At 48.3% G+C, this 25,739-nt stretch overlaps 9 protein-coding genes across 9 annotated transcripts; 3 read left to right on the top strand and 6 right to left on the bottom strand.

Annotated features, from left to right (window-relative positions):
• Positions 1-1,330: 1,330 nt before the first annotated feature.
• BHQ10_008939 (uncharacterized protein) lies at positions 1,331-8,344 on the top strand (the record flags this gene model as incomplete). The annotated part of the gene is made up of 5 exons (XM_040881799.1): positions 1,331-1,514; positions 3,829-6,194; positions 7,351-7,676; positions 7,741-7,840; positions 7,901-8,344. 5 exons carry the CDS (start codon positions 1,331-1,333, stop codon positions 8,342-8,344), a joined length of 3,420 nt encoding a protein of 1,139 aa, XP_040737441.1.
• Positions 8,345-8,666: 322 nt separating this feature from the next.
• On the bottom strand, positions 8,667-9,227 carry BHQ10_008938 (uncharacterized protein; the record flags this gene model as incomplete). The annotated part of the gene is made up of 1 exon (XM_040881798.1): positions 8,667-9,227. One exon carries the CDS (start codon positions 9,225-9,227, stop codon positions 8,667-8,669), a length of 561 nt encoding a protein of 186 aa, XP_040737440.1.
• Positions 9,228-9,447: 220 nt separating this feature from the next.
• Positions 9,448-10,907, bottom strand: BHQ10_008937 (uncharacterized protein; the record flags this gene model as incomplete). The annotated part of the gene is made up of 3 exons (XM_040881797.1): positions 9,448-9,878; positions 9,943-10,028; positions 10,081-10,907. The coding sequence occupies 3 exons, from the start codon at positions 10,905-10,907 to the stop codon at positions 9,448-9,450; spliced, it is 1,344 nt and encodes a 447-aa protein (XP_040737439.1).
• Positions 10,908-11,360: 453 nt separating this feature from the next.
• BHQ10_008936 (uncharacterized protein) lies at positions 11,361-13,588 on the bottom strand (the record flags this gene model as incomplete). Its single annotated transcript, XM_040881796.1, has 8 exons — positions 11,361-11,710; positions 11,768-11,916; positions 11,980-12,173; positions 12,238-12,389; positions 12,444-12,523; positions 12,580-12,940; positions 12,995-13,188; positions 13,251-13,588. The coding sequence occupies 8 exons, from the start codon at positions 13,586-13,588 to the stop codon at positions 11,361-11,363; spliced, it is 1,818 nt and encodes a 605-aa protein (XP_040737438.1).
• Positions 13,589-13,989: 401 nt separating this feature from the next.
• BHQ10_008935 (uncharacterized protein) lies at positions 13,990-15,636 on the bottom strand (the record flags this gene model as incomplete). Its single annotated transcript, XM_040881795.1, has 1 exon — positions 13,990-15,636. One exon carries the CDS (start codon positions 15,634-15,636, stop codon positions 13,990-13,992), a length of 1,647 nt encoding a protein of 548 aa, XP_040737437.1.
• A 1,234-nt stretch (positions 15,637-16,870) lies between these two features.
• On the top strand, positions 16,871-18,460 carry BHQ10_008934 (uncharacterized protein; the record flags this gene model as incomplete). The annotated part of the gene is made up of 4 exons (XM_040881794.1): positions 16,871-17,077; positions 17,232-17,514; positions 17,579-18,077; positions 18,133-18,460. 4 exons carry the CDS (start codon positions 16,871-16,873, stop codon positions 18,458-18,460), a joined length of 1,317 nt encoding a protein of 438 aa, XP_040737436.1.
• Positions 18,461-19,012: 552 nt separating this feature from the next.
• On the bottom strand, positions 19,013-20,446 carry BHQ10_008933 (uncharacterized protein; the record flags this gene model as incomplete). Its single annotated transcript, XM_040881793.1, has 2 exons — positions 19,013-20,270; positions 20,415-20,446. 2 exons carry the CDS (start codon positions 20,444-20,446, stop codon positions 19,013-19,015), a joined length of 1,290 nt encoding a protein of 429 aa, XP_040737435.1.
• Positions 20,447-20,847: 401 nt separating this feature from the next.
• Positions 20,848-22,402, top strand: BHQ10_008932 (uncharacterized protein; the record flags this gene model as incomplete). The annotated part of the gene is made up of 2 exons (XM_040881792.1): positions 20,848-21,205; positions 21,258-22,402. 2 exons carry the CDS (start codon positions 20,848-20,850, stop codon positions 22,400-22,402), a joined length of 1,503 nt encoding a protein of 500 aa, XP_040737434.1.
• Positions 22,403-22,512: 110 nt separating this feature from the next.
• BHQ10_008931 (uncharacterized protein) lies at positions 22,513-25,147 on the bottom strand (the record flags this gene model as incomplete). Its single annotated transcript, XM_040881791.1, has 3 exons — positions 22,513-23,973; positions 24,032-24,530; positions 24,582-25,147. The coding sequence occupies 3 exons, from the start codon at positions 25,145-25,147 to the stop codon at positions 22,513-22,515; spliced, it is 2,526 nt and encodes an 841-aa protein (XP_040737433.1).
• Between the last annotated feature and the right edge of the window lie 592 nt (positions 25,148-25,739).

Below are 25,739 nucleotides of genomic sequence, written 5' to 3'. Positions count from 1 at the left end.
TATCTGCGCAGGGATGGGGTTCCGGTAAGGTGGATTCGCCTTCTTACAGATTCGATGGAACTGATCTTCGCCAAGCGCTGGCCCATTAGCAAGGGAGACATCGGGTCCCGATTCGGCAACATTGGGTGACGCAGGTCCAGCAAACTTCTCTTTCGGACTGCACAAAGCGAGTTCGCGGTACAGCACAGCGTGGGAGCTTTTTTCGGACTGGAAGCCTTGAACTGGGCCTCATTACACACAAAGATGCAGTACAAAATAGTATTGCCATGAGCCGATGATGATTTGGAATCCGTGCTACGCACGATAGCAGACATTCCATGCCTCAATCTTTACGGCATCTTGCTTGATTAAGACCGTAGTCAATGAGCTCCGCTAGAAACGCGACTAAGGAAGCGCGTTTGAAATAATGACTGAGTCTTCTATCAGATGTAGGCAATAGTGGTTCCGCTTTCACATCCCGGAAGAGCATGTCCTCAGTCTTCCAGCGCATTAGCTTTAAGAGCAACTCTCGACTGGGTCATTTCAGGCCATCAAAGAGCTGCCGAGTGTCTGACTAAGAATACGTAGTCCAATTGAAGACTCCTCAGGACGCTAGGTCTTCTGCCAAGCCGATTAGACTTTCTTTCCGGATCTCCGTGATGGGACACTGCGAGGCGACTATTTTTGTAGCTGTGGCTGCAAGATACATTTTATGTCGTCAGCAAGGAATGGGACCAAACTGTTGGGAGCTGTGCTGAACATTGTCGTTTCATCAGCGTAGCATCGAGGCGAGCTTCATAAATTTTCCCAAGTTAAGCTCGTTGCTATGCATTAGGGTGTGATCCCCGCATTCCAGAGCTGTGGATGTCTGTCAACAGCCAGTTGCTACATACGGTATGTGATTGTATATCACGTCATAAGAAAGCGTGAACTTGCATAACAGACTTTTCGGAGCTGCGGATTTGATGAAGCCTTTGAGAGTGTCGATTTGGTGGTTTCAGATACATTCAGAGGCGAAATTTCATCCAGGGAAAAGTGACTCTTCACAACACTATCGACATCACCTCAAGTTCAGACGCCGATAGGTCGGACGCGCGATCCCGAGATATTTCCAATGTTGATATATTCATTCTCCAAGTCCGAGAGCCCGAACAGAAGCGTAGCGTATGTCTGATAGCCCCGGCCGTCTGGATAGATCCGCGATCTAGAGACAGGACTCTGCTAGTGTATCGGCTCAGTTCATCGTCGGTGTACCTAGCGTAAAGCGAATCGAGGGCGTTCCAGTAGTCCGGAGGCGGCTGGTGAGCAGTAGTCTGGATCGTGTCTTTTTGTTCAATTGTCTGAGGAAGGGATGCAGAGATCTGACATGTCGTCCGCGGGGAGGCGCAATCTGGATCCGATGCCCACTCTCAATGGGGAAGGCGCCGACCCGCCCCGCTCTCTTGCCCAACTTGTGCAAGTGTCCGCACGAGCCACTCTCTTTGATTTTCGACTCTTCGACTCTTCGACTGCACCTTTTTCCACACTTCTACCCTGTATGCCTCTGATAAGTCTACTATCTCGTGGTCGAGACTCGCAAGAAGAGAAGAGCAGAGCTTTCAGTGGTTGTAAACGCGACTATCGTTCGAATTTAGAACAGTCTGTGAGAATAAGTCCCACAGCATTACATAGTATACAGGTCGCTCTACTACTCTATCGAAGCGACGATACTTCACAGAGCTTCCTATAACAGACTCTCGAGGCGCATTAAGCTCATGCTTAGATGCACCTAACAGTCTTTTCTGCTTCCCCGCTGTGCGTACGGGCCAATTTCTAGACATTATCTGACTATTTATTGAGAGCCAAATTACCACAGCACGCAAGGGCGGCAAGGCTGAGACCGTCTCCGGTGGAGATACCTCAGATCACAACAAATCAGAGACCTTTCAAGACAGAGATTTTACTTTTGGCGCTTGAATCAGTCGTCTATAGCCGTCTAGATATGTACGTGTCTGATTCTGGGCAACTTAATTTTCCGACAGCGGGTACCTTATGCTTCCACTGCAGCTGTGTTGTGAGCAATCGTCAAGGAGCTTTTACAGTATAAACAAACAGTCGTCCCCTTTCTCCTGCGCAACAGAAGCGCCATCTAGACTGACAATCGAGATCAAAGGGCTTCCCTTGCTTTTGATTCATAGAACGGCTTCCCGTCTCATCTATGAACGGGTCGCTGCCCAGCAACAAGATTATATGTCCTTTTTTTGAAGTTATTGTGCTGCGAGGGTTGAAGGAATGATTGCTCTAGTGTACCACGAAAGGATTTCGGCTGTTGTTTGACATTTAGTCAAGTAGGCGAGTTGGACATTGGATTGTCAATTATCAGATATGAGTGAGCCCACTTTCACACTTACTAGAAACTTGGGCTGCCTATCGACTGACAAATCGGGTATTTAGTAAGGGCTGCTTAAAAGAATGCACAGCTATTGACGAACTATATAAGTATATTTCCGTTTCCGACGCACTGATTGGCCTGATTAATCTTCCCTAGGTATATGTATGCCACTGCTGCGCGCTCTTTTCATTCTCGGAACTATGGATGATGGCAAATCTCATCAGTGTTGAAGTATGCTGTGCGCCGGATATGGACTGGATTTGAGGCACTAACCTAGAACTGCCAGCGCATCACCCTAGATTACTTGAGCGTGGACGCGCCGTCATCATTTAGCGAGATAGACACTTGCTGCCTTGCTGCCTAAGCAATAAAGGAAAAACTACGTAGCATATGTTAGTCTTTTCTATATGCCCGTATCTGACTGTCAGACTCAGTTTCGTCATGGAGTTCAGCGGACGTGGGATTGTGCCCTAGTGAGGCTTGTCGAGATGTCTTCCAATTCCCTATTCAAGAAGTAGTGTATGAAATTGCACAACGCTGTGATGACTTGTAAGATTAGTAGATCCTGCCAACTGTCGGTGTAGGCAGTAATAAAGCCCGCATTGCTTCGATATAATCTGCCTTCAACTTCAAGATATCGTCGCTGAGCATCGTTGATATTTTCTAACGCCACAGTTGTGGCTGAGCATCGAGATTGACAACTAAGCCGTTGACAACACATCAAGATAAACTCAACAAAGATAGAAACTCACACCATAACTGTGGCAAAATCACCAACTCAGAGAAGATCAGCGGCGGTATCTAAGACTTGACATTTTATACAATCAAGAGTCGAGCGACGGGGACAAACAACGGGGCGGCAAGGCTATTAGGCTGGGTTCCTGCCCTATCCCCGTGACTCCCGCAGCCATCGCCCTTTCGACATCACCACACCGCGCACCCTCCCTCCAAGTCACCAGGCCACACCTCCACGATGATATTTGCCATTGCCATTCTAAATGTGCAATTGTCGCTCAGACAAAGCAATTGAGTCGCCTGTCCCGACTCAATGACAGGTGACTCCACTGTTAAATGCTGATAGTCGTCGCCAGAGCTCCCGCCCAGCTCTCCCCAGCCATCCGAATTTATAGCATCATCCTATTCGACCAGCCACACTAAATGCGCGCGACAACTTCCCAGCTCAGAATTGTTTTCTTGGTTGACCTCCGGGGCCTCGATTCTCTTCCATTCTTGAAATCGGTTTCCAGACTTTGATTATCCTCGTTCTCTAATACCTTGTGTAATTCTCCGCACATTCCAGAGATAATCTATCCCGTCGAAGAGGCTGTGCGATTCCGACATCGCAATCGCCATCACATTTGTCTTTAACCTTTCAACGCTCACGATTGATTATCGCCAATTTTGGATAATCTAATCTTCTCATTTCATCGCATTGTCCTCACTGTTACCTCACTACCTCACTTCGACTACTTCCGCAGTGTCTTCCGCCCATCAGGGACAGCTTGACGATACCCACGATATTTACGACCCGTATACGATAACGAATCCTCCGCGGCAGCGCCAACAGCAGCAGCCCGCTCTTGAGTCTACCTTTTCTTCGACTTTTCAACAATTCCCTCAACTTCCTCCACCTCGACCCGCAAGCGCTGCGAGCGATCACCGCCCACTGCGTCGAGTCTCGCCTTTGGGAGGAAACAATCGACCAACATCAACAGCCCACCGCCGCGTCGCTTCAGTTGATGCAAATTTCCGTCCTCAGCGCGACCAAAGTTACGCCCAACAAACGGTCAACCAACCGATTGGCCGTCGTTCACGTGTAGCTGGTGTCACTTCTGCTGATATTGCCCCGGCGCTTTCTGAAGCAGAGACAGAAGCTGGCGCTTCAACCGCAGGTGACTCGGTCAGTCAACTCGACGAATCCTACTGGCCGTCACGGTCCACTAGAGTCTCTCCACGCACCGCATCTGCAATCCGTTGGGTGCTGGAAGAGGCCATTCGGAAGCCCTTCCCATTCACTCCAGTGCTAGAGGAATTGAACGCTCCCATGTCGGAGTTAACAAATCCAGCAGGGCCGGGAACGGGGCCTCAAACTCGTGCTCAAAATGGAGGATCACGTCCAGTTCAAGCTAGACCACCAGTACACTCGCAAGTTCCTGCAGGTGTACGGACGCCCACGGATATTATGAGGGACCGGCGAGATAGAGAAGCCAAAAGGCAAGCAGAACGGGAAGCACAAGATCGTGAACGCAAAGAACAAGAGCAAATTAAGCATCAAGTACAGCAGCAGTATGCTGCCGCTGCTGGCCCTGTCGCGGGGGAAGTACCTGCTCAGCGACGACAGCCAAATGTACGCCAACCCGTAGCAGTCGATCCGGCTACTTATCCAGAGCAGTCTACAACCTACCCACCACCGTCAGCTGCTGCTACTAGAAGAGCGGAGGCTACTCGACCTGCTCCCCAACGAACACCACAAATTAGAGCMCCGCCAGCCACATCTCAACAACCTGCTCCAGCCGTGGCTGCACCAACCACTTACCAACAGGCTCCATCTCAACCGCAACCACAAGTCAGGCAACCTCTGCCTTCTCAAGCTGCTCCTCAGCCCGTTCCTAGCGAGCCCCAAGCTCCGCAGAATCCAAGTCAATCACAAGCTCAAGATCAATTGAAGAGGACCACCTTTCCACATGCATTCGAGCGATGGGAAACGTTGTCCTCCCATTGGGAAGGGTTGACTGGTTATTGGATTCGCAAGTTGGAGCAAAACAACAATGAGCTCAGCCAAGATCCCCTCAACCAGCAGATGGCTCGACAAATCAATGATTTATCCGCTGCAGGTGCAAACTTATTCCACGCAGTGGTAGAACTACAGCGTCTCAGAGCATCGTCCGAACGACGCTTCCAACGATGGTTCTTTGATACTCGCTCAGAACAGGAGAAAGCTCGAGAAGTTCAGGCTGATCTCGAAAGACAAGTGGCAGCACTCAAACTCGAGCGTGATGACGTCGTTGAGCTGCGCCAAAAGACCGACGCAGACCGCAAGAGAGCGGAAGAGTTGGTCAAAGAGATGCGCCGTGAACTACAAATTTCTAAGGAAGAGGCGAGAAGGGCTTGGGAAGAACTCGGTCGCAGAGAGCAGGAAGAACGAGATCGAACAGCTTCTCTGCGTAACGGCGAGCCTACTGTAGTAGGAGGTGTCCAAGTGCTGCCCATGATTGCTGGTATGCCCAGTCGACAGAACAGCAGCGCCAATCGACCATCGACCCGCGAGGGACCGTATCCCGGCGGACCTACTGCCTCTAGCATGGGTGGACAGCATGATTCCCACGAACAAGACCCATACAACGAAGAGCCATCGCTAACTGAGACGGACCCCTTCGTTGAAACAACTCAGCGACCAGGTCAGGGCTATCCGACTGCACGCCCACCAACATCATCTTCTACTGTCGTCGGTGGTACACCCACCTCTCAGCCTCCCATCACCACCGGCGCTTATACCGATCCCTCCGGTCGATTTTATCAACATGGCGGCCAAGCCCTTCACAACGAACCCGAACCCGATGCTCGGTCCTATGTCGCCAGCACCGAGGGCAGCGAACTCGAAGAAGACTATGGCACCGTGACACACCCCGACTACCGCCACGATCCTCAGCACGGATACGCAGGCAGCGAGGGATACGACGACGACGAAGAAGAGCCGTATGACCCAGCTTCCTATCCTCCCGGCACATCAGCCGCGTCTTCCGTTCACGGCTACGGCCAGGGCAACGTCGACTACAGCGGCTCTGGCTGGGGCGGKTGGGACTCTATAACTCCTCGACACCGCCATCCGACGCGTCTCAGTGACGTATTAGAGGAAGAAGATGAGCGAAGCCGAACCAGTCCCAGTCGTGCCAGCCAGGCAAGTCGGGGTTTGCATTGACCTGTCCGGTAGAAAACCACGGTTGACTTGCACCCAGAGACTCTCTCTCTCTCTCTCTCTCTCTCTCTCTAACCATTGAACTTAAACCCTAGAACTCTGCTCTCTGACTGTTTATACTTTCGACAACCTCATACAAGCATCATGAATAAACCTTGCATCTTGTTTTTTTTTCTTCTTTTCGTTGGATATGATATGGAGTTTTTCAAATGTCTCATAGCAAACTTTTTTTCTCTTCTCTTTTTATCTTTATTTGTCGTCCATACAATATTCTACTGCTCCTTTTTTTCTCAGTCGCCAGTGCTTTATAAAGTAATTTTTCTTTGATTGCATTGCTGCACAGCATGGTAGGCGCCTTTTTCTTCTCTCTTCTTATTATCTGAGACTTGGTTTTAGTTTTTAGTAAGGAATGGAAAAGTTAATAATCTTCTCTTCTCATCTTAAATTACATGTAGATTATCGTCTGACTGGCAACTGATGATTTTGATTTTGTTGTGCATGTATCATCCATCGGCTTKTCCATGCATCTTACCTAGATACCTCCATGTTTCCTCCATCCACCTTCTACGTCTGCATTGAAGCTATGGTATAGTTCTACTTGCAATAATAATTTTTTATATAACATCTATTGAAAGATCATGTGAGCATTGAGCATTAAAACAATTGACCCTCAATGCACTCAATTTCTGCCGATGTTTTCAATGTCTGGTACGTAGGCTAAAAAAAATAACGGATTTTTTTTTCGATGTATATATATCCCGCGCCCCCATACACACAATCTTGAAACGGCGTTAGGCTTGTTTCGCGGACCTTCTTCAATCTCAAAGCCACATTTGCTCAGAAGTAAAGACATTAGTTAATTCTTCCAGTATACACAGCCATCTCCTTTCTATCGTCCATACAACGAATTTCCGAATGAGACGCTTACTAATGGCGACGCTTACTAACCCAGATAGGAAGTAACCTCTCGGAAGCGGCTCCACAGGGCGCGGCATTTCATGACATCTCCGCATCATTTTCGACGAGACATCTTTTTACATCAATTGTCATTCTCATAAAGATCTAGCGACGATCGTATACATAGCCAAAAGAGCCTCCTAATGGCTTCCGCACTCACATCTCTGACCCAATCAATGGGCAGGACCGGCCGCCTCTATGCGCTCGCCGCACCAAAACTCTCCTCATCCCCAACGTGCTCCCTCTCACGCTCATCGATATCACAACTCGCATTCCGCTGTCAACGACAGAACCAGAGACAGCAATTCCACTATGGATTCACATCCTCAACGACAAGATCCTTCTCCACAACACCCGCCCGAACAGCGAAGACAGTCCAACAGATGAAATCTCGCCAACGCACGGGTCCATTCTCATGGAAAGCGGCCTTACTATTCGTTCTGACTGGCGCTGGTATGATCATCTACTTCCGAGTCGAAAAGGCGCGTCTGGAACGTAAGAGAATTACGGAAATGAGTAAGGGAGTCGGAAGACCCAAGGTTGGGGGCCCGTTTGTGCTCAAGGATCTGGATGGGAAGGAGTTTACGGCGGAGGATTTGAAGGGAAAGTATAGCTTCGTACGTTTCCCCTCTCTATTTTTTGTGCAGTTGAAGACGGCGTGCTGACATGATGGGAAGGTTTACTTCGGATTCACGCACTGCCCCGACATCTGCCCCGACGAACTCGACAAAATGGCCTCCATAATCGACAAAGTAAAGGAAGCCTCCAACGGCGCCGAAGTCATGCGTCCCGTTTTCATCACTTGCGACCCTGCCCGCGACACCCCCGAAGTTCTGCGGAAATATCTAGCTGAATTCCACCCTGAAATTATTGGTTTGACAGGCACATACCAGCAGGTGAAACAAGTCTGCAAAGCGTATCGGGTATATTTCAGTACGCCAGAGAATGTGAAGCCCGGAGAGGATTATTTGGTGGATCATAGTATTTATTTCTATTTGATGGATCCGGAGGGCGATTTTGTGGAGTGCGTGGGTAGGCAGGATACGCCGGAGAGTGCGACGAGGTTGATTCTGGAGCATGTGCAGGATTGGAAGAGGGAGGGGAAGAAGTTGGATGTTTAGACCATTGCACTTGAAAAGGGAGACTTTTTGAAGGATAGATTGTATTATTATGTCTTGATATGTATGTATTGGAAATGGCCGATTAGCTAGCGATGGATCCAAACAATCACTCATCTCACCGTTTTGTTTCAATTGTGCATGAGCAGACTTTCGTCCGTGCAAAATGTGAGAGCTAAATTCTCCTCGACTGGTATATAGTCTTACAACTAGTCAGCATCTCATTTCCTCCATCACAAAGTGTGGAAGACGTACCACCAATGCAACAACCCCAAACTCCAAACCCCATGCTTAATTCTCCTTCAAAAAAACTTTCACAAATCCATCACGTTTCCTCAGTAGCCTTTTCCTCAACTATCCTCCCACTAGCATCCCTATCCCTATTAGCCCTCCATTCCCCTTCCTCCGGCTTCTCACCCACAAACTCCTCTCTCTTCCACACCTCCAACCGTTCCTTACACCTCTCCAACACGTCCTCCGCCGCCCTCCAACCCGGTCCCCTATGCGCCGAACTAATTGCAATCGCAATACTCGCTTCGGTAACCGGCACAACCCCCAATCGATGCGAAATACTAACCCCTTTTATCCCTTCGAAACGCTGGAATGTGTCGCGCGCGATTGTGGTTAGTGTCTTTAGAGCGAGGGGTGCGTAGGCGGAATAGCTGAGTTGGGAGACAGGTCGGTTGTCGAATGTGTCACGGGTTGTGCCGAGGAAGAGGATGTTGGCGCCAGCGGCAGGGGAGGAGATTTGGGAAAGGATGAGGGTGGTGTTGAGTGGGGCGTGGGTTAGTTCGAGGTAGATGTTCTCGGAGGGGAGATGGATTTGGCGTGGATAGGTTGAGGGGTCGGAGGCATTACCATCGGATGGGGTTGTGGAGGAAGACATATTGTGTGTATAGTCAATGAGTGTTGAAGTGTTGGGTGAAGTTGGCGATGTCAACATTTAAAGTTGTGGTGTTGCGGGGTGAGGGGCCACATCTGATAAGATCTCCGATTTATGTCGACGATAAGAGATAGACCAGGCTCTTGATTCTGTGTCTATCTACTCATATGAATATATAACAATAATGTTGATAGAGCTATCCCGTCCAATCCTTGTATGCAAATTATTCCCCCGTCTCATCTATCGATTTGACTTCTTCAACTTCGTTTTGACTAGGACGTTGCGTTCGCAGCATCTTCGACTCTTCACCATCATCTTGCCACGACTTCAAGCTCGACAGCTTGGGAGCATCAGGGTCCATCATACACTGATCAATCCTCATAATCCGCTTGCCCTTCCGTCTAGCAATATCTATAAAGTCTCGAAAGTATTTGACCGTACTCCAGGTGAGATAATGCATCACCACTAGATCACCTCCTCGCTCGACGTCGCGATGGAATGCTCTCAGTTGCCTCCAAGGCTCATCCGTATTCGCCCAAAGCCAGTCCTCGACGTCCACGCTCCAATTCACAATGTATGGATTGTCGATATGAGCGGCCAGTCTTTGTCTCATTCGGGCTCCGACGGTGCCGTAAGGAGGGCGGAAGTATCGAGCTTTGATCGCAGTTGGTCGGTTGTCCAACTCACGTAAACACTGATCAGAGAATTCAAAACTCACATTTGACTCCAAGATTATCCTTGAGGGCATGTTGTCCTCCAGTAATTTCATCGTCAATCTCATCTATTGTTTGCAAACCTTCCATCCTGTAAGCCCAACGTTAGATTAGGTCTCACTGAAACAAGGAAAGAGGCTTACTTTGGATGCGTGTCAGAATGCAATGCAACCTGATGACCTTTTTCAAGCATCTCAGAGTACAAGTTTGTAAAGTTGGTAAATGGATCTCGCAATCCCTGCCCAACAACAAAGAAAGTGACCTTGATACGCTCTTCGTCAAGTATCTCCATAACCTCCTGCGCCAGTGCTGGGTCGCCATCATCGATACCAAATGCAAAAGAATTTGGTCTCTTACAGTTCAGTACCATTGTCCCTGTTGGCAACTTCCTAGGCACATCAACATCGTCGGGCAGATGCTTGACGATCTCGACTTTGTGTAGGATCGTCTCCTGACTCGTATAAAAGCCGTGAAATGCAACTGACGATGCTCGCTTGAGGTCGATATAGAAATGGGACAGTGGAATGTAGATATCACCTTCATCGTCAGTCACGTAGCGAGATGCTTCGACACTGTCAAATGTTCCTGGAAACGGAGCACGCCATGGGTTACAAGCACCGTTATGTTGGTACAGCGAAATGGTAAAAGCATCGCTGCCCGAATACTTGATGTGAAGAAACATCTTCCGATATTTGGAGAGGTCGAAACAGGAGTAGGAGAACTGGGTATGATAGTTGTGGTCGGGATTGGAAGGGGATAGTCGTACGGAACAGTCATCGTCGTCGTCTTGGTCGTACTCGATTGGGAGGTTTTCGCCAGGGCCGTGCCATGCACCGAGATTGTTGACGGAGCTTCTACAGAAGTTATCAATGACGAATTCACGAGGGTGTTTTCGGAGCGGCATCATCGCGTGGGTCGACGAGATCATGATAAAGAGGATATAGTATACTAGCACAGTAAGGAGCTCCATCTTGAGCAACAGAAGATAAGCATGGACTGCTGGTCAATGTACGATGTCCCGATGATTGCAGAGTAATTTACGGGAAGTAAACTAGAGGGAGAAGAAAGAAGTGACTATCACCAAATTTGTTTTGAAGGCAAGTACTAGGGCTGTGACTACCTAACTACTTCCTTCCTGTTTTGGCCCATCAAACATGAACCTCCATTCTCACTGCTTTTGAATCCCAAACAATTTCCTCCTAGACAAATAACCTTTTTTTCCCCCTGTGCTTTTGTTGCTCTTTTTCAAATTTTTTTGGCCTTTTCGTTGTCATTTCATATCGATTCAAAAATGAACAGGGAAGACAAGACGCAACCTCCGCTCAAAAGACCACTTGGGATTCGATTCAAATTACCTTGATATCTGGTTTCATTTGTAAACGAGCAGAACTGCTTAATCACTTGAAGACCGTCCAAGAGACATTTACCAGGAAAAATCATCATCAGCGGCAGCAGGTGCCTCGACGGTAGTCTCCTGCTTTGGTGCAGAGAACTCATCAGACGCAGCGACTGGCTCAGCGAACTCTTCGGCCACAGCAGGCTCGGTGGAACGAGGGTCGGCATCGACGGTGGCTTCCTGGTTTTCCTCGTCCTCTTCGCTGTTGTCATCGTCGAAGACAAGCTCACCCTCGGGTTTCAACTCTTCGAGGAAGTCGGGAATCGCCTGTTTGTTCTCCAGCAGGACTTTCACGAGGTCTGACGCAATGTCGGTGTTCTTCTCGTGGTTGTAGAGAGACGTAGCGATACCCTCGTTGCCAATACGTGCGGTACGACCTTGAAAGAGCACGCGTCAGTATTAAAGTGGGCATTTTATTACCATGAGCAACATACCGATACGGTGGATATATTCATCAATGCCCCCTTGATCCGAGCTAGGGAGGTCGTAGTTGATCACATGCATGACATTTTTGATGTCCAAGCCGCGAGAGGAGACGCCGGTCGCGATGAGGATGGGGGTCTTTCCTGTACGGAACGCCGACCTAACATGTTTTCATATTAATATTTCCATACTGCAAAGGTAAGAAGCCGTTACGGTGACTTACATAGCATCCTCACGCTCACGCTGAGTACGATCGGAGTGAATAGACGTGCTAGGAAGTCCTCGATTGTACAGGAAGTCGTCGAGCCGGTCCGCCTGCGCTTTGGTATTGACGAAGATGAGAGTGCGAGCGGGAGGCATAGAAAGAAGCAGGTCGTAAAGACACTGCTGCTTGGCCGAGTCATCTGCATAGACCACCTAGATTGTTGGCTTTTAGTCTATGTACCTATATGTTTGTGATTTCCCGCTCTATGATACTTACCCGCTGTTCGATGTTCGCATGACTGCTCCCGAGACGACCAACACGGACACGCACATATCCATGTTCCAAGTACTTTTTGGCAACTTGACGGCACGTCTTGTTGAAAGTAGCCGAGAACATCATGTAGCGGTGATCAGCATCCTCGTTAGAGTCTGTCATCAATGTCAGTTAGTGCATCTTACAGGGAGATGTGAGTTACCGCATACCTCCACCTGTCAGGAGCTGAGCAAATTCTGTCTCCCAGTCTGTGCTGAGGAGCTCGTCGGCTTCGTCAATGACGGTGTAACTAATTGATTAAAGGTCAAATAAGTACTTCGTAGGATCGAATGAGATGTGACACACCGAACGCGTTTCAATGAAAGGATGTGAGATTGGCCCATGAAGTCAATGAGACGTCCTGGAGTGCCAATGAGGATATCACATCCCTTCTGTAGCTCCATGCGTTGGTGGGAGACGGGCCCACCACCATAGGCGACACAAGGGCGAAGCATTGAGCGATAGCAAAGACGACGTGCCTCATCAAAGATCTGGCAAGCCAGCTCGCGAGTAGGCACGATGACCAAAAGCAATGGTTCGGCACGAACTCCCTGAACCTTGGGATCAAAGCCTTCCGTGACATAAGGGCGAGGAGCGGCTAGCTTCTTGGCTTTTCCCATCAATTTCGATAGAATTGGGATCAAGTATGCTGCAGTCTTGCCAGAGCCTGCCGATGTACATCAGTGCTAGCTCAACAATGTTTCAGACGAGAGAGATATACCAGTTTGTGCGACAGCCAGCAAGTCGTGTCCCTCGAGGATGGCGGGGATACCATATGCTTGGATGGGAGTTGGAATTGTGTAGCCACACAACCTCACATTTTTCTCCATGATGGGATGCAAACCAGCATCAGCAAAGCGGGCGATCGGAGAAAGTTTTTCAACAGCTTCTACAACCACCTTGATGCTGCTAAGACTGTAGAGAGAATTTAGTAGGGTGGTAAAAAGTATTTTGTAGCGCAGCTGTGGAAAACTTACTTGTCGAATTTCACACCAGCACGGTTGATCAGGTCATGACGATAGAGAATCTTCTCGAGCTCTTCGTCTTCAGGCCCGACCTCACCGTACTCCTCTTTCCACTCATACTTGCGAGCATCAGAGGCCCAAGGGGTTGCATCGAAAGAGGGACGGTCAGCTGGATCGTCAGTGGGACCAGCATATCGCGAGTAGTCGTATTTTTCGGGCTCTGTCCAGCCCTTATCGCGAGCGAGAGTTGCGGCTTCCTGATCGAGGCGGCTGATGACCTCTGTGGCTTCTGTAGCTTCTACAACCTCAGGCAAGGCAGCTGCCATGTCTTCAGTGCCAAAGGAATCCATGGCTGGTGGAAGGGAGCTGATGAGGGGATGAGAGGTCGTAGCAAGAGGAGGTGTATGTGAGATGGAAGATGAAGATGGAAAATAGAAAGAGGATAAGATGCAACCTTGGAAGGTGGGAGGAAGGAAGAAGAGAGAAAAAGTGAGAGAGGATGATAGGGGAGGGGAATAAATAAATAATACGAGGAGGCAGGAGCAAACAGACCAAACGGGAAAGTGTGCAGGGCGTTCACTGGGCGTGTTTCGACGTACAAACAAACGAGCAGATGATGTCAACAAAGACGTGTCATGTGAAAGGACGGCTGTGCCCGGTCAAAATTTATCTGACAGGCGGAAAGAAAGAATGAATGAATGATTGAATTGACTAACAGGCTAACATAAGATTAACAATGCTTTTCTCTCACTCAGCTCACAACAACAAACTGCCCTAGTCCAGGCACTCCATCCAGGATAACGTATATAACATAAGGACCAGCAGGCGTAATACTCGATGATGGTGGCATATAGACATTGACAATTTGTTCTTCAACACCTGGAGTAAAGCCTTTATGATCCAGGAAAAGGAGACGCTGGCCCATATGTAACGAATGTGTGATGAAACCGCCGTGATAGAGAGCAATTTTCAGGTCTGTCGAATTTGTGTTACTTGTAAAAGTAATGTTGAAAGGTTCGTCGTCAGCAGAAGTAAGGTTCGTTTGCGAGAGTCTGATATCGTGAGGTCTTCTCGATGCATTTACCCCTGATAAGTAAGGCGGCGTGTAGACCTCGACTCGAAATTCAGTCGCATACGAAGTCTCTGGGCTACTGTAGTCTGGTTCCAGTAGAGGTTGTTCCACTGGGTTCGAGCCAGCGATCATAATGGTTCCATCTAGAAGCAGAAGTGCCACAGAATGGTATAGACGGGGAATATTGGAAGTTCCTTCATGACTCCACCTGTTTCCGCTAGGCTGTTCGGGATCGTAGATGAGCGCACCAAAACATGGTTCTTGAGCTGTGCCAAACCCCTGTGCACCCCGCCTAGCACCGTTCAACCAGAGTACTTTTCCGTCGGGCAGAAGGACACCTTCTACCATAACCCTTGGCTCTGGCATCTCTTCCATGTGCCATTCAGGGGATTCTGACAGTGGTTTAATACGCCCACAGGTTCGGTCCGCAGGGCTCGCGATATCCGCATACGATCCGCCGCCACAAATGACAATTTCCGGCTCCCATTCGTTCTCCTTGGAAAGTGGTAGAAGGACACTTCCACCTGTGTTCGGGTAAGTTCTGTATGTGCCCGGCAGGTTTGGCAGCTGGAGGACAGTCCCCTGGCCATCAGGATCGTATATCTCCGCAGAACGTGCAACAAATATGAAAAGTTGTCCGTTCTTCAAAAGATGCAAAAAAGGATACATATAATACGGTTGGTTTCTTGACAGTATTGGTAGGATTGTACTTTCATTGCCGGGCATACCATCTGCATCCAAGATTTCGAATGTCGGGTTGTTGTTCTCGCTTTGCATCGGATCCATTCCATTGAGGCTGCCGGAGGCAACGAACAGTCTCTTGTCTTGCAAAATTTGAACACTAGCATACCAACGAGGGGTTGATAGTAAGTGACCAGGTTCATACCAATCCTCATGATGGACTCCACGCTCAAGATACCGTATTCCTTGAAATCCATCACCAACAGTTGGATCAATCTCCGACAAAGGCCCGTTGCCGCCTACCGACACAAGTCGGCCGTCGGCGAGAAAGGCACCACCGGAGCAGAAAGGATTGGTGTTCAAAGATAAACCTTGTGCTGTGTTCGTAGTGAGATTGTACTCAGCCGAGTACGCATACTGGCCGTTGTCCAGTACAAGCTGTGTGTAGTTCTCGACCTTGTCCACAAATATGACGTTCCCGTTCGGCATCAGAGCAGCAGCCATCGCTGGGACGCCAGATTGGCCGACTACTTGGAAAGGACTGTTAAATGACTGCGGGAAGGCTTGCTTTGCGTCTTCAGCCGACGGAGGATGTTGATGATTGGCCATGTGTTCGGCATCGTTCGGCTGCGGTCCGTCAGACATAGGCTGGACAACATGATTTGGTAGTATAAATCGAGGGGGGGTGAGAGCATCAGCATAGCTGAGCAAGAAAGTTATGTGAATAATCGGAAGTCGCATGATGGACTCCTATCGCTAAAGACACATTGACTCTAGTGTAAATATTGCATGGACGGACAGGAATTGAGAAGACGGAGATATTGCGTAGAAAATTGAGATAGCGGCGCTCAAGGTTGCGGACATGGCTGCTCTATCACTCGTTGTCGAAGAGAGGAAAGAGCGGCCCATGTGTGCTCCTGCCTGATTAGGAAGTATGTAGCTTCCTCCAGGGCATCCCGCACTCTCGCAAGACACCCTTAAAAGCCTTTGCTATTCACCCTTCAACGCGAAGCACTCAAAGACTGTTCATGAATCATTGAAGGCAGATATTGTCGCCCTGTTGAGCATCGCAGGGCTTTTCATGTTGATTTGCATGACGCTTGGTATCTTGCATGCGCCATTCCTCGAGAATTGTCGATAATCCAACACAATGTCATGTTTGGTGTGCGCATGTTTTCACCGGCTTATAGCAATATCTCATGAACTCAAAGTATGAGTGGCATTGAGATGAACCCTTCGCACAAAACGCTTGAAGGGTTGTCCCGACACCTCGGTTCCAAAAAATTCATCGGCATTTGTGTTTACCGTGCGGATCACTTTTTAATCCGCACCAAACGTCGATAATAGCTTTGACAGCAGTCTGAATTACCTGCTGTGGGTTCCAAAGTAGTAACTCCTTCCGACATTATTTATGACTGGTGCCTGGTCTACTACGGAGGGGCATACACCATCGGAGAAAGCGTTGAGGTACGTAAATACAAATGCGGAGCACCCGCTTGCCCGGATTACTACGCATGGATCCAAACTTTTTCACCGAGTCACAGGGTCGCTGACATATCTTTGATAAGTCAGACTCTTACAAGGCATATCTCCCTCGGGCCGAATGGAGAGAATTATTTATTGAGAAACGACCAGTGCTCAAGCGACCAGAGACTCGGTAACGGATTTGAAAAATCAATACTACGTCGTTAGTCAGAAGGAGATCTACGCCGTAAGCCTGGGCACGACCAGCTTTATCAAGATCAGCCTGGCAAACACATCATTCCCAATCATGAATCAATCCTCAGCCTTCTTTACTTCCCATTGATTACCCAAGTCCATACCTGCGAAGCGAACAGCTTGAAGCTGTCGCTGTCGCTGCCACGTCAACGATCGCACTATGTCGCCTACTTACAACCATTCCGCCGAAACCGACCCCTCCCGCCCTAGTCTGGAAGACGCTATCATCAATCCAGGAGCTGTGAAAATCAACGTTCAAGGCGCTTATATTGTGGACGATCAACCTCCGACCCCAGAAAGTCCAGCAGAAGAAGACGGAATAGTATATGAACGCAAAGATATTCGACTACCTCACCATACAAGTGTTGTGAGTCATGTAGCAGTTGATGTAAGTCGTCGCATGCAGCTCCTGCTGCCGCGTTTCCCCGCAATTTCTTCTAGCTTTGTGCTCGATGAGTTACAATTGCCGGCAAGCACTTCCTCTCATAAATCGTTCGCTAACAAGATCTTTCTTTACATAGATTGGAGGCTCATTGGCAAAATTAGTTTACTTCACCAGAGAAATCTCATCACAATCAGAGGGCGGTCGGTTAAATTTCATCAAATTCGAGACAGAACGGATAGACCGATGCATCGAATTCATAAAACAGCTAAAGGAGGACCATGAAAGACTCAATGGCTCTGCGCCGGGCGAGTTGTCTGTTGTTGCAACTGGAGGAGGCGCTTACAAGTACTATGACAAACTGAAGGAGACGTTGAAGGTGGACATTCTACGAGAGGATGAGATGGACTGCTTAATAACAGGTAGGGACCAGATTATAATCCCGGCTCCTCCTTTAATCCAGACTAACAAGTGTTGGTATCTTAGGCCTCAATTTTTTCATTACCGAGATACCCAACGAAGTTTTTAGCTACAGTGAAACCGAGCCCATGAAATTCGCCGAACCCAACGGGAGCGTTTATCCATATCTCCTTGTCAATATTGGATCAGGAGTTTCGATGATCAAAGTGTCTGGTCCCAAAGAATTCCAACGTGTAGGAGGTACGCACCTTGGCGGTGGAACTTTCTGGGGCTTAATGGCACTTTTAACTGGTGCTACTACCTTCGACGATATGCTGGCAATGGCCGACCGGGGTGACAACAGTGGTGTCGATATGTTGGTAGGCGATATCTATGGAATGGATTATAACAAGATTGGGCTGAAAAGTACGGCAATCGCCAGCACGTTTGGCAAAGTGTTGAAGTTGAAACGAAGTGCTGAGCAGCGAGCTGAGGACGGCTCCGATCTTGGCGAAGACCCAGAGGATACGCCGCCGGTACAGTTTAGCCATGCCGATATGAGTCGAAGTCTCTTATTTGCAATCAGGTGAGTTTTTCTTTCGTATTTCCTGTTATTATATCGATGCTAACATGGATTTTAGTAACAATATTGGTCAAATTGCGTATTTGCAATCTGAAAAGCACCAGCTGAAACACATCTACTTTGGCGGTTCCTTTATTCGCGGTCACCTTCAAACTATGAACACACTATCTTATGCTATCAAGTTTTGGTCTAAAGGCGAGAAGCAGGCTTACTTTTTACGACACGAGGGGTATCTCGGCGCAGTCGGCGCGTTCTTGAAACTGCAGCCCCAGAATTGGGGGCGTCGAAACAGCATCGACGAGGCATCAGCGACTAAGCAATTCCGTGAAAATCTCGTGCAGGAGATCAATCATTCTCAATCGGCCGAACAGGAAGAACAACAATGATATCGAAGTTTTGAACTCAAATAACTGGCGAATGAAAAGCCATTGCCGCACTATCCGCCTGACGTCCGAGATATTTTCACGATTCACTTTCTTTCCTAAGATCTACCGAAATTCTGGAAGTTGTGTTATCATGCATTTAGCATTTACATCCAGTACACGCACCAATCTCCCTTAGAAGAGCGATTAGACTTGGAGGTTTCTGAATGGCGGCCATTATGCTTTTCTGTTTCGTTGTATATTTATTGCATAGACGTATAGAAGAAACATAAAATGATGACGCTCTGGTTTTCGGGCCAAGAAATGATATGAATTATATGATACGATTTCATCTACAAGAAAGCTGTACCTAGGTACATTCAGACCTAAAAATTAAATCATCAAATTCAAGGTATCGTTGAGTACAAAAAATAAAAGAGATGTATGAAGAACCTGTTACATATCCCACTACCCAACCATGTGTTCTAACCCAGTCGAAACCCCGAGAAACAAAATCGCTCAAATAACAATACATAAATAACGATTGATAACGGATACGTTTCTTTTGGTATACTCTCACAAGCTTTGCGTCACAGTCACTTTGACGAGTCCTCGGCGCTCGCGAAGCTCTTCGATGAAATAGCGCAATTCCTTCGCGTTGTAAATGCATCGACAATCCGGCTCGCCTTCGACGACGCATTCCAAGATCTGTGTACCGATCATTCTATCGTGACGGCGAAAATATTGAGTGGCTTCTTTGAATAGATCTTCTGCTATGTGCTCGTTGCTGTCTTCAATACGGATGTGGCGTTCCATTCTTGTTCGCGGAATTCGTAGTTTGAATGTGATGAGTGCCGGTCCGGAAGAGTTTAGATGTGTATTCGCCGCTATCGGGAGATCGACGCCTGAATCGCTAGTCGTAGCGCTTGGCGCGTTGACGAATAATGGTGAAGTGAGGAGTGCGGCTCCCCCATGTAGAGTGTGCGGTAGGGAAGTTCGAGATGTGGCGTTTCTCGAAATATGAGATTGTGCGTTTGTAAACCTACTCACAGTTGCTGAGCGCGATATGATGGGTAGTCCTCCATTTGATAATCCTACAGGCGTTGCTTCGACTTCTTCATCACTGCCGATGTCTCTGAGCGCGCCATCCGAATGTCGAGCGTGTCCTGATCGGGCCCGAGGCTGCTGTTGGCGCGTCGAAGGTTTAATAACCTCAGGATAAATATCACCACCCGAACTGCTTGTAGACTCTCTTTCTTCGCGTGGCCTTTTCCTCGGTACGCTAGGTCGAGTTGCCTGCCCTTCTTCCTCACTCTTCAGTTCATTCGGTAGTTTCTTCTCAGTTGCTCTTTGCCACATGGCATCATCGGGAAATTCTCCAAAAGATCCTTGAAGCTGCATCAACCGAACAGCGATAGGATCTGGTCGAAAGCTGTTGCCGCCGAGCCATTTCTTCATAAAGCATATCCGACTTCCCCAACTCAAGGGCTTAACGAGAATACCCACTTGCGTGCCATCCTCAATAGGGAGATAGTATACCGAGTAGTACATGGGCTTGGTGATGGTAATTTCTTCCACCAATGGGTACTGTTTGCGATCCCGGGAGAGCATACTATATACCTTGTCTTCCTCCGTTGATCTTCTCTTCTCAAATGCAGCTAATGGTCGCTCATTTGGATGATCTTGGTGCCATTCTTCCAGCAGCTTGATGAGATGTGCTGGAAGTTGATGCGCCGGTGCCAGAACCAACTTCCCAGTATGTTGTATAACTGGAGTAGACTTCTCTGGCTTCACGACATCATCTTGAGGAGCTTGCCTCAGCAAGCTGGTCGATCTGGTCAACATGTTAGTTGCAACTTTCTATGAGCCGTACAAATGCTCAGTGTCTCAGTGAAGGTGCAGTAGGTAAAGAGGATACAGGATCGTGGGAGAGAACTTATTCTCCGCATAGTCTCGGCTTGGCATTACTTCTGCTTACCTCACGTTCCCGGAAATCCCTTCGTCGGCCATTAATCTTTGTGTGTAGAGTGCGTATTATTATGATCTATCAAAAATGCGGTCTCAAAGTTTAAAACAAGACCGATTTGCCAGACAGATGCTGGCCGTGCCGCGCATTATTCCGTCAAGGGACAGAAAGCTCAAAGCCTACATGAGTCCATTTCATTAATGCGTAAGTGAGGTAAACAAAGAGATGCGATGAAAATTGTAAGTGAGACTGTCTGATGTTTACTCCGCATTGATTATCAGCCGCCAAACCCAGCCGCGTATTCATCAGAAATCACATGACTTCTAGCCCAACAGCCAATAGCAGTTGACCAATCCCTAATCGACCGCAAAACGCAGATCACCGTCAACCTCATTTCGCTCGAAATCATCTGTCATGTTCGGCTCATAACATCGCATGGGGCCCGATGGCGCCTCAACCTCAATCTCCACCTCCTGTGCCTCCTCCAGTCCCCGTCGAAACTCACCCAAACAGGGCTGGAGGACTAAAGCCGCCGCTTCCACAGCGTGTCCCCCCAGATCCGACACGCCTCGCTCCGGAGCATGCCTACGCCCACCCCCAAACGCGCTTGTGGCAAGATAGCTCATCTCATCTACGACCGATTGATGGAATTGTAGCGACATCCGCATCTGTCGCTGCTCTCAGACCACCGCCTGCGGTGCCTGGCACCGAGCCTAGAAAGAATGACATCCGCAAGTTCCGAGATGGGCGACGGAAGAAGCGCAAAGGTGTTTGGAAGAAGTTATTATGGGTTCGCCAGTCATGTACGATATTTCAGTGCGATTTATATGGCAGAAAAATGCTGATTACGTACAGATCCGGACAACTACACAGATGTCGAGACCTTCCTTGATCATCTACAGCGAAACCCACGCCTCCGGCCATATGACTTCTGGCCCCTAGTCGCCGATTCTACGGTTATTGTTCAACACGTTTGCTCCGTGGTGATATTTGTATGCTGTTTTGTCGGAATCTTTCAAAGCAGGATTAGCCCCGTATCGGTCGTGGGCAGCGGAAGTATAGGCACATTACTGGGATGGGTGCTTTGGGACACTTGGGTGTGGAAGGAGAAGAATGAGGAAGTAAAGGCCGCACAGTTTGCGGATTCTGGTGAGGTCGATGATGGATCGAGTGCGAGTTCTACGGCCTCCCAGACACCCGCGGCGGGCCCTCAGACGAATGATCATGTAGGAGGCAACGTGCATGGTCTGGGCTTAGATCTCCCTCGTTCAGGCTCGGAAGTTCATTTGCGGCGCAGGAGCACTGGCATGAGTGTTGCGTCATTTCAGTCGATGACACCAGGCTCTTCTTCGATCTTGGGGCAGCCATCCTTTTATTCCTACGACGACAATAAGTCATTGTTATCTCGGCGCAACGGACAGCGCCTCGCGACTATCAAATCGGCACTACTGATATACTGCGCGTTGCTCGGGCTTAGTCCCATTCTAAAATCACTTACGAAGTCTACCGCCAGCGACTCCATTTGGGCACTTAGCTGTTGGCTCATGATCATAAACATCTTCTCCTTCGACTATGGTAGCGGCGAAGGACAGGCTGACGCTACAAAGTTCCCTGCATCACTATCGACTAATGCCGCCTTAATGGCATCAACAGTGTTGGCATCGCGTCTTCCATCAACTACACACGTATTCAGTCTGACTCTATTCTCAATAGAAGTATTCGGCTTATTTCCCGTCTTTCGCAGACAGTTGCGTCACGTCTCATGGACGGGTCATGTTCTTTTAACGTTTGCTCTTGTCCTTGCAGCCGGTGCGGGCGTCGGTACTGCACTGCGCGGCGGCTGGGCTGCTGCGATTGTCGGTGCGATTCTTAGTACGATTCTCACGGCACTGGCGATGGGCTCGTGTAGTTGGTGGCTTATCAGCTTGCAAAAATACAAGAATGTCGTGATTGGCCCATGGGATCCTGCCAGGCCTATTATACGAAGGAATTGGGATTGATCTGTTTATAGATTTCGAGATATTGATAATAATACCACGAAGTATGAACAACCTTGGATGTTGTATTCACTATACCAATTGCAGCCTACGTATCAAAAGACCGAAGCAATTCAATATCGCTCTATTAGCCACGTCCTCCTCTCATTATCCTCCATAGACGCCAGCTTCTCTGCCTCTGCTCGCTTCACCGCAATATACTTTTTCACAAACCCTGAACCCAATATAGCGCACATATCATCATTCTCCTCCAGCGCTGCGAGACTGGCCTCCAAAGTTTTCGGAATTTGCTCCTTAATACCGAGCCGTTGTCTCTCAGTAGCGGACAATATCGACGCATCAACCGGGCAATCTTCGTGCGTCAGGGTTAATGAATGCGCAATCCCCAAATAACCAGCCGCAAGTAGCGCAGCCATGGCAAGATACATATTCGCCAGCCCGTCAATATGCTTCAATTCCCAGTGACCTGACCTGATCTTACGGATTGGCGCTTCGCGGTTTTGTGTGCCCCAGGTCACCCATTCACTGCCTGCCCAGATACCGGATGCAACGCGCTTATAACTCACTGCTTGCGCCAAGGAGAAGGCGGTTATGGCTGAAAAATGGGTGAGGATGCCGGCTAGAAAGGACTCCTCTTCTGTGGTCGGTGAGATTGAGAAATGTGCATGTGATGCCGTACCTGCTGCGAAGGGATATGGGCGTGGGTAAAGAGTGGCGCGGTAACCGTGCAACTCAGCTACATTCTGGATTGTCTGTCGCGCTTTGAGAAGAGTATCGATAGCTTCCAGAGGCGGAGCAGGTGGAAGAACAAACTCAAATTGTCCAGGAGCAGATTCCGCATGGAACTGCTCAATGTGGATTTCTATACTAGCCAGAGTTGCTACTATCTCTTCGAGAAGTTCAAGAGCATTTTGACGAATATCACTTGTCACGTTCGACCAGGAGTGGTTTGTTGTAAGAGGAACCCATCCGCCATCCAAATGGCGTCGAAGTATCACAACTTCAATCTCGAATCCAAGCGTCACTTGGATTGGGTTCAATGCGGTGACGATTCGTTGCAGTGTCGTGCGCGGACAGCCTTCTAATTGTTCGCCTTTATCATCTTCCCAAAATGTCATCACAGTGGCACTATTAGACTTGAGTGCGACATTCTTGCGTAAGGAAGAAAGGTCAGGTCTCATATAAAATTGGCCGGTGGCGATGCCACCTGGAGCAAGCGTATCGTCTTGTAGCATGTGTAGGACTGCCAGTGTGATACCTATTCGACGCTGTCCTTTAACAATCTTTTGGAATTCGCGGATCGGAAACATGCGCACGCGGATTGTGGCCGTGTAATCTACCCATTGCATCCAGACTATCATGCTTGGATTCTTGGCAGCTAATGCAGCCAAATCTTTTGAATATGTGGTAAGCAATAGATCATTTGACTTGGACTTGCCTTGTCCGGTTGCGGTTTTTGGTGGAGTTAACTTGAGATCGTATAGTTTGTTCGAGTTATTGAAGAGTATGGCAGCTACCGCTTCTTTGGCTTCTGCAACAGTCAGTACGCCTTTTTTGACATGAATAAGCAGGACCTGAGAAATCATAGTCAGCAAAAATCCCATGCTCGAATGAAAGGACAGGAAACCTCACAGTCTCAAGCGTATCCCTAAATTGCTTGTTCGATAACCAGTACGTCTCCGGGTGGAAATGTCCATCTGTACTCCACAGCAAACGGCTTGTAGGCGTCAATTCCATGGCTTGCCGTAAGATAGCAATCTCTGCGTCTTTGCTAACCATGGAGTAAACCTCACCAAGATCAAGGTAAACATTCGGATAGACGGAAGCGAGATATCCTGCTTCTCTAGTATAAGGATATGATGAGTGAAGAAGGATAAAATCAACATCATGATATCTTTCGATTAGTGGTTGGAGATAGGCCGGGTTTGCAAGCACCAAGTCAATGTCATTATCTCCCAGGCCAGTATGGAACTGTATAGGCTTGGGCTTCAATTCATGTAGCAATGCCGTGTCTCGAATGGTTTCTAATGCCATCCTCACTAGCAAGTCATTTATTTGCTTTTCGGCAATGCGAAGCGAAGGCTCAGTCGTAATTATATTTTGAAGCATATCATCAAAATCGGAAAATGGACTATTATCGTCTGTCTTGACATTTAGTCCTGTTCGATAGCAAATAACTGACTTAAACCCGGATACCACGGGGTCCAAGCAATCTTTCTGAATGCGGTTTCGGAACTCATGCATGAACGTCGTAATTCCTCTGCCTTGAGAGCCTTCGACTACGAAATTTGGACCCCACAGATCACGTAGAATTTGCGACGCAACGGCCTCGATACGAACGATTCTTCTCGTGCCTGACGGTGAATCAATGAATTGATTGTGCCATTTGTAGTTTTCAATGTCATGGTCTGTCAACAAATCATCCAACAACAGCGAGTATGTCCCCTCGAGACATTTCCGCACTAATCCCTCATAGTCTGCTGTAATCCACTTTTGACGCGCATCTTTGATTGCCTCCCAGGTTGGCTCACAATCAAATAGCGTCGCAAGCTGCTTGACAGCAAGACGGTGGGACAGGGTATGGGGTACCTGCTTGAGGGCTTCACCTGCAGCTTCCGAGGTTATTGACTCTAGCGGATATTTCTCGTATTCGAGTGCGTTTTCAGCGGTGAGGAGGTTGTGCGCATGATTGTCGATAATTGGATGAGTCTGTATGAGCAAACTTAATTCATGTAGGTTGTCATCCATATTGTGGTGCCTCAGCTGAGCGACAGATCAATGAATGAAAGAGCCAGCAAGCAGGCTCGATTGATTCTGCGTCAGGTATTGAAATCTCCAATGCTCAAAAAACCTACAGCACAGAGTTGGCCGTGCCTCTGTGAGTAAATAACCTCGCTAAATGCTTGATATTGCGAATACAAGAGAATTTGTGATTCACTACTCTGTCCTTGAAGTGAGTGTTTGAATAAGCTTCGATTAAGTTCATCTTTGATACATCATTCGATCCATGGTCGACAACTAATTGGGTCCGACCCACCAAAGTCATGTGGGGCCGGCCAGCTTTTGCGGTCCATGCCGGTAAGTATGTATGGTACTATGTTACGCATCTGTACTATAGACAGGTAAATCGAATTCCTCTAGAAACTCTCATTCTCTGATAGAACATATAAACGAGATTCCGTCTCATATTTCGATACGATGACTGCTCGTAGATGACAGCTCACTATCAATTCAAGTCAGGGTAGCAGGTAGAACTCGTTGGAGTAATCAAGTACACTGACAGTCTACAAAGTTTGCGCAAGTAGGGGCTTTGATGGTCATTGCAATATTGGAAAAAATG

This window comes from Talaromyces amestolkiae, assembly GCF_001896365.1.
Source record: "Talaromyces amestolkiae strain CIB chromosome Unknown scaffold21.1, whole genome shotgun sequence".
In the NCBI taxonomy this organism is placed as follows: domain Eukaryota; kingdom Fungi; phylum Ascomycota; class Eurotiomycetes; order Eurotiales; family Trichocomaceae; genus Talaromyces; species Talaromyces amestolkiae.
Note: the sequence above shows the minus strand (reverse complement) of the source record. Positions and strands in the feature narration are given on the sequence as shown.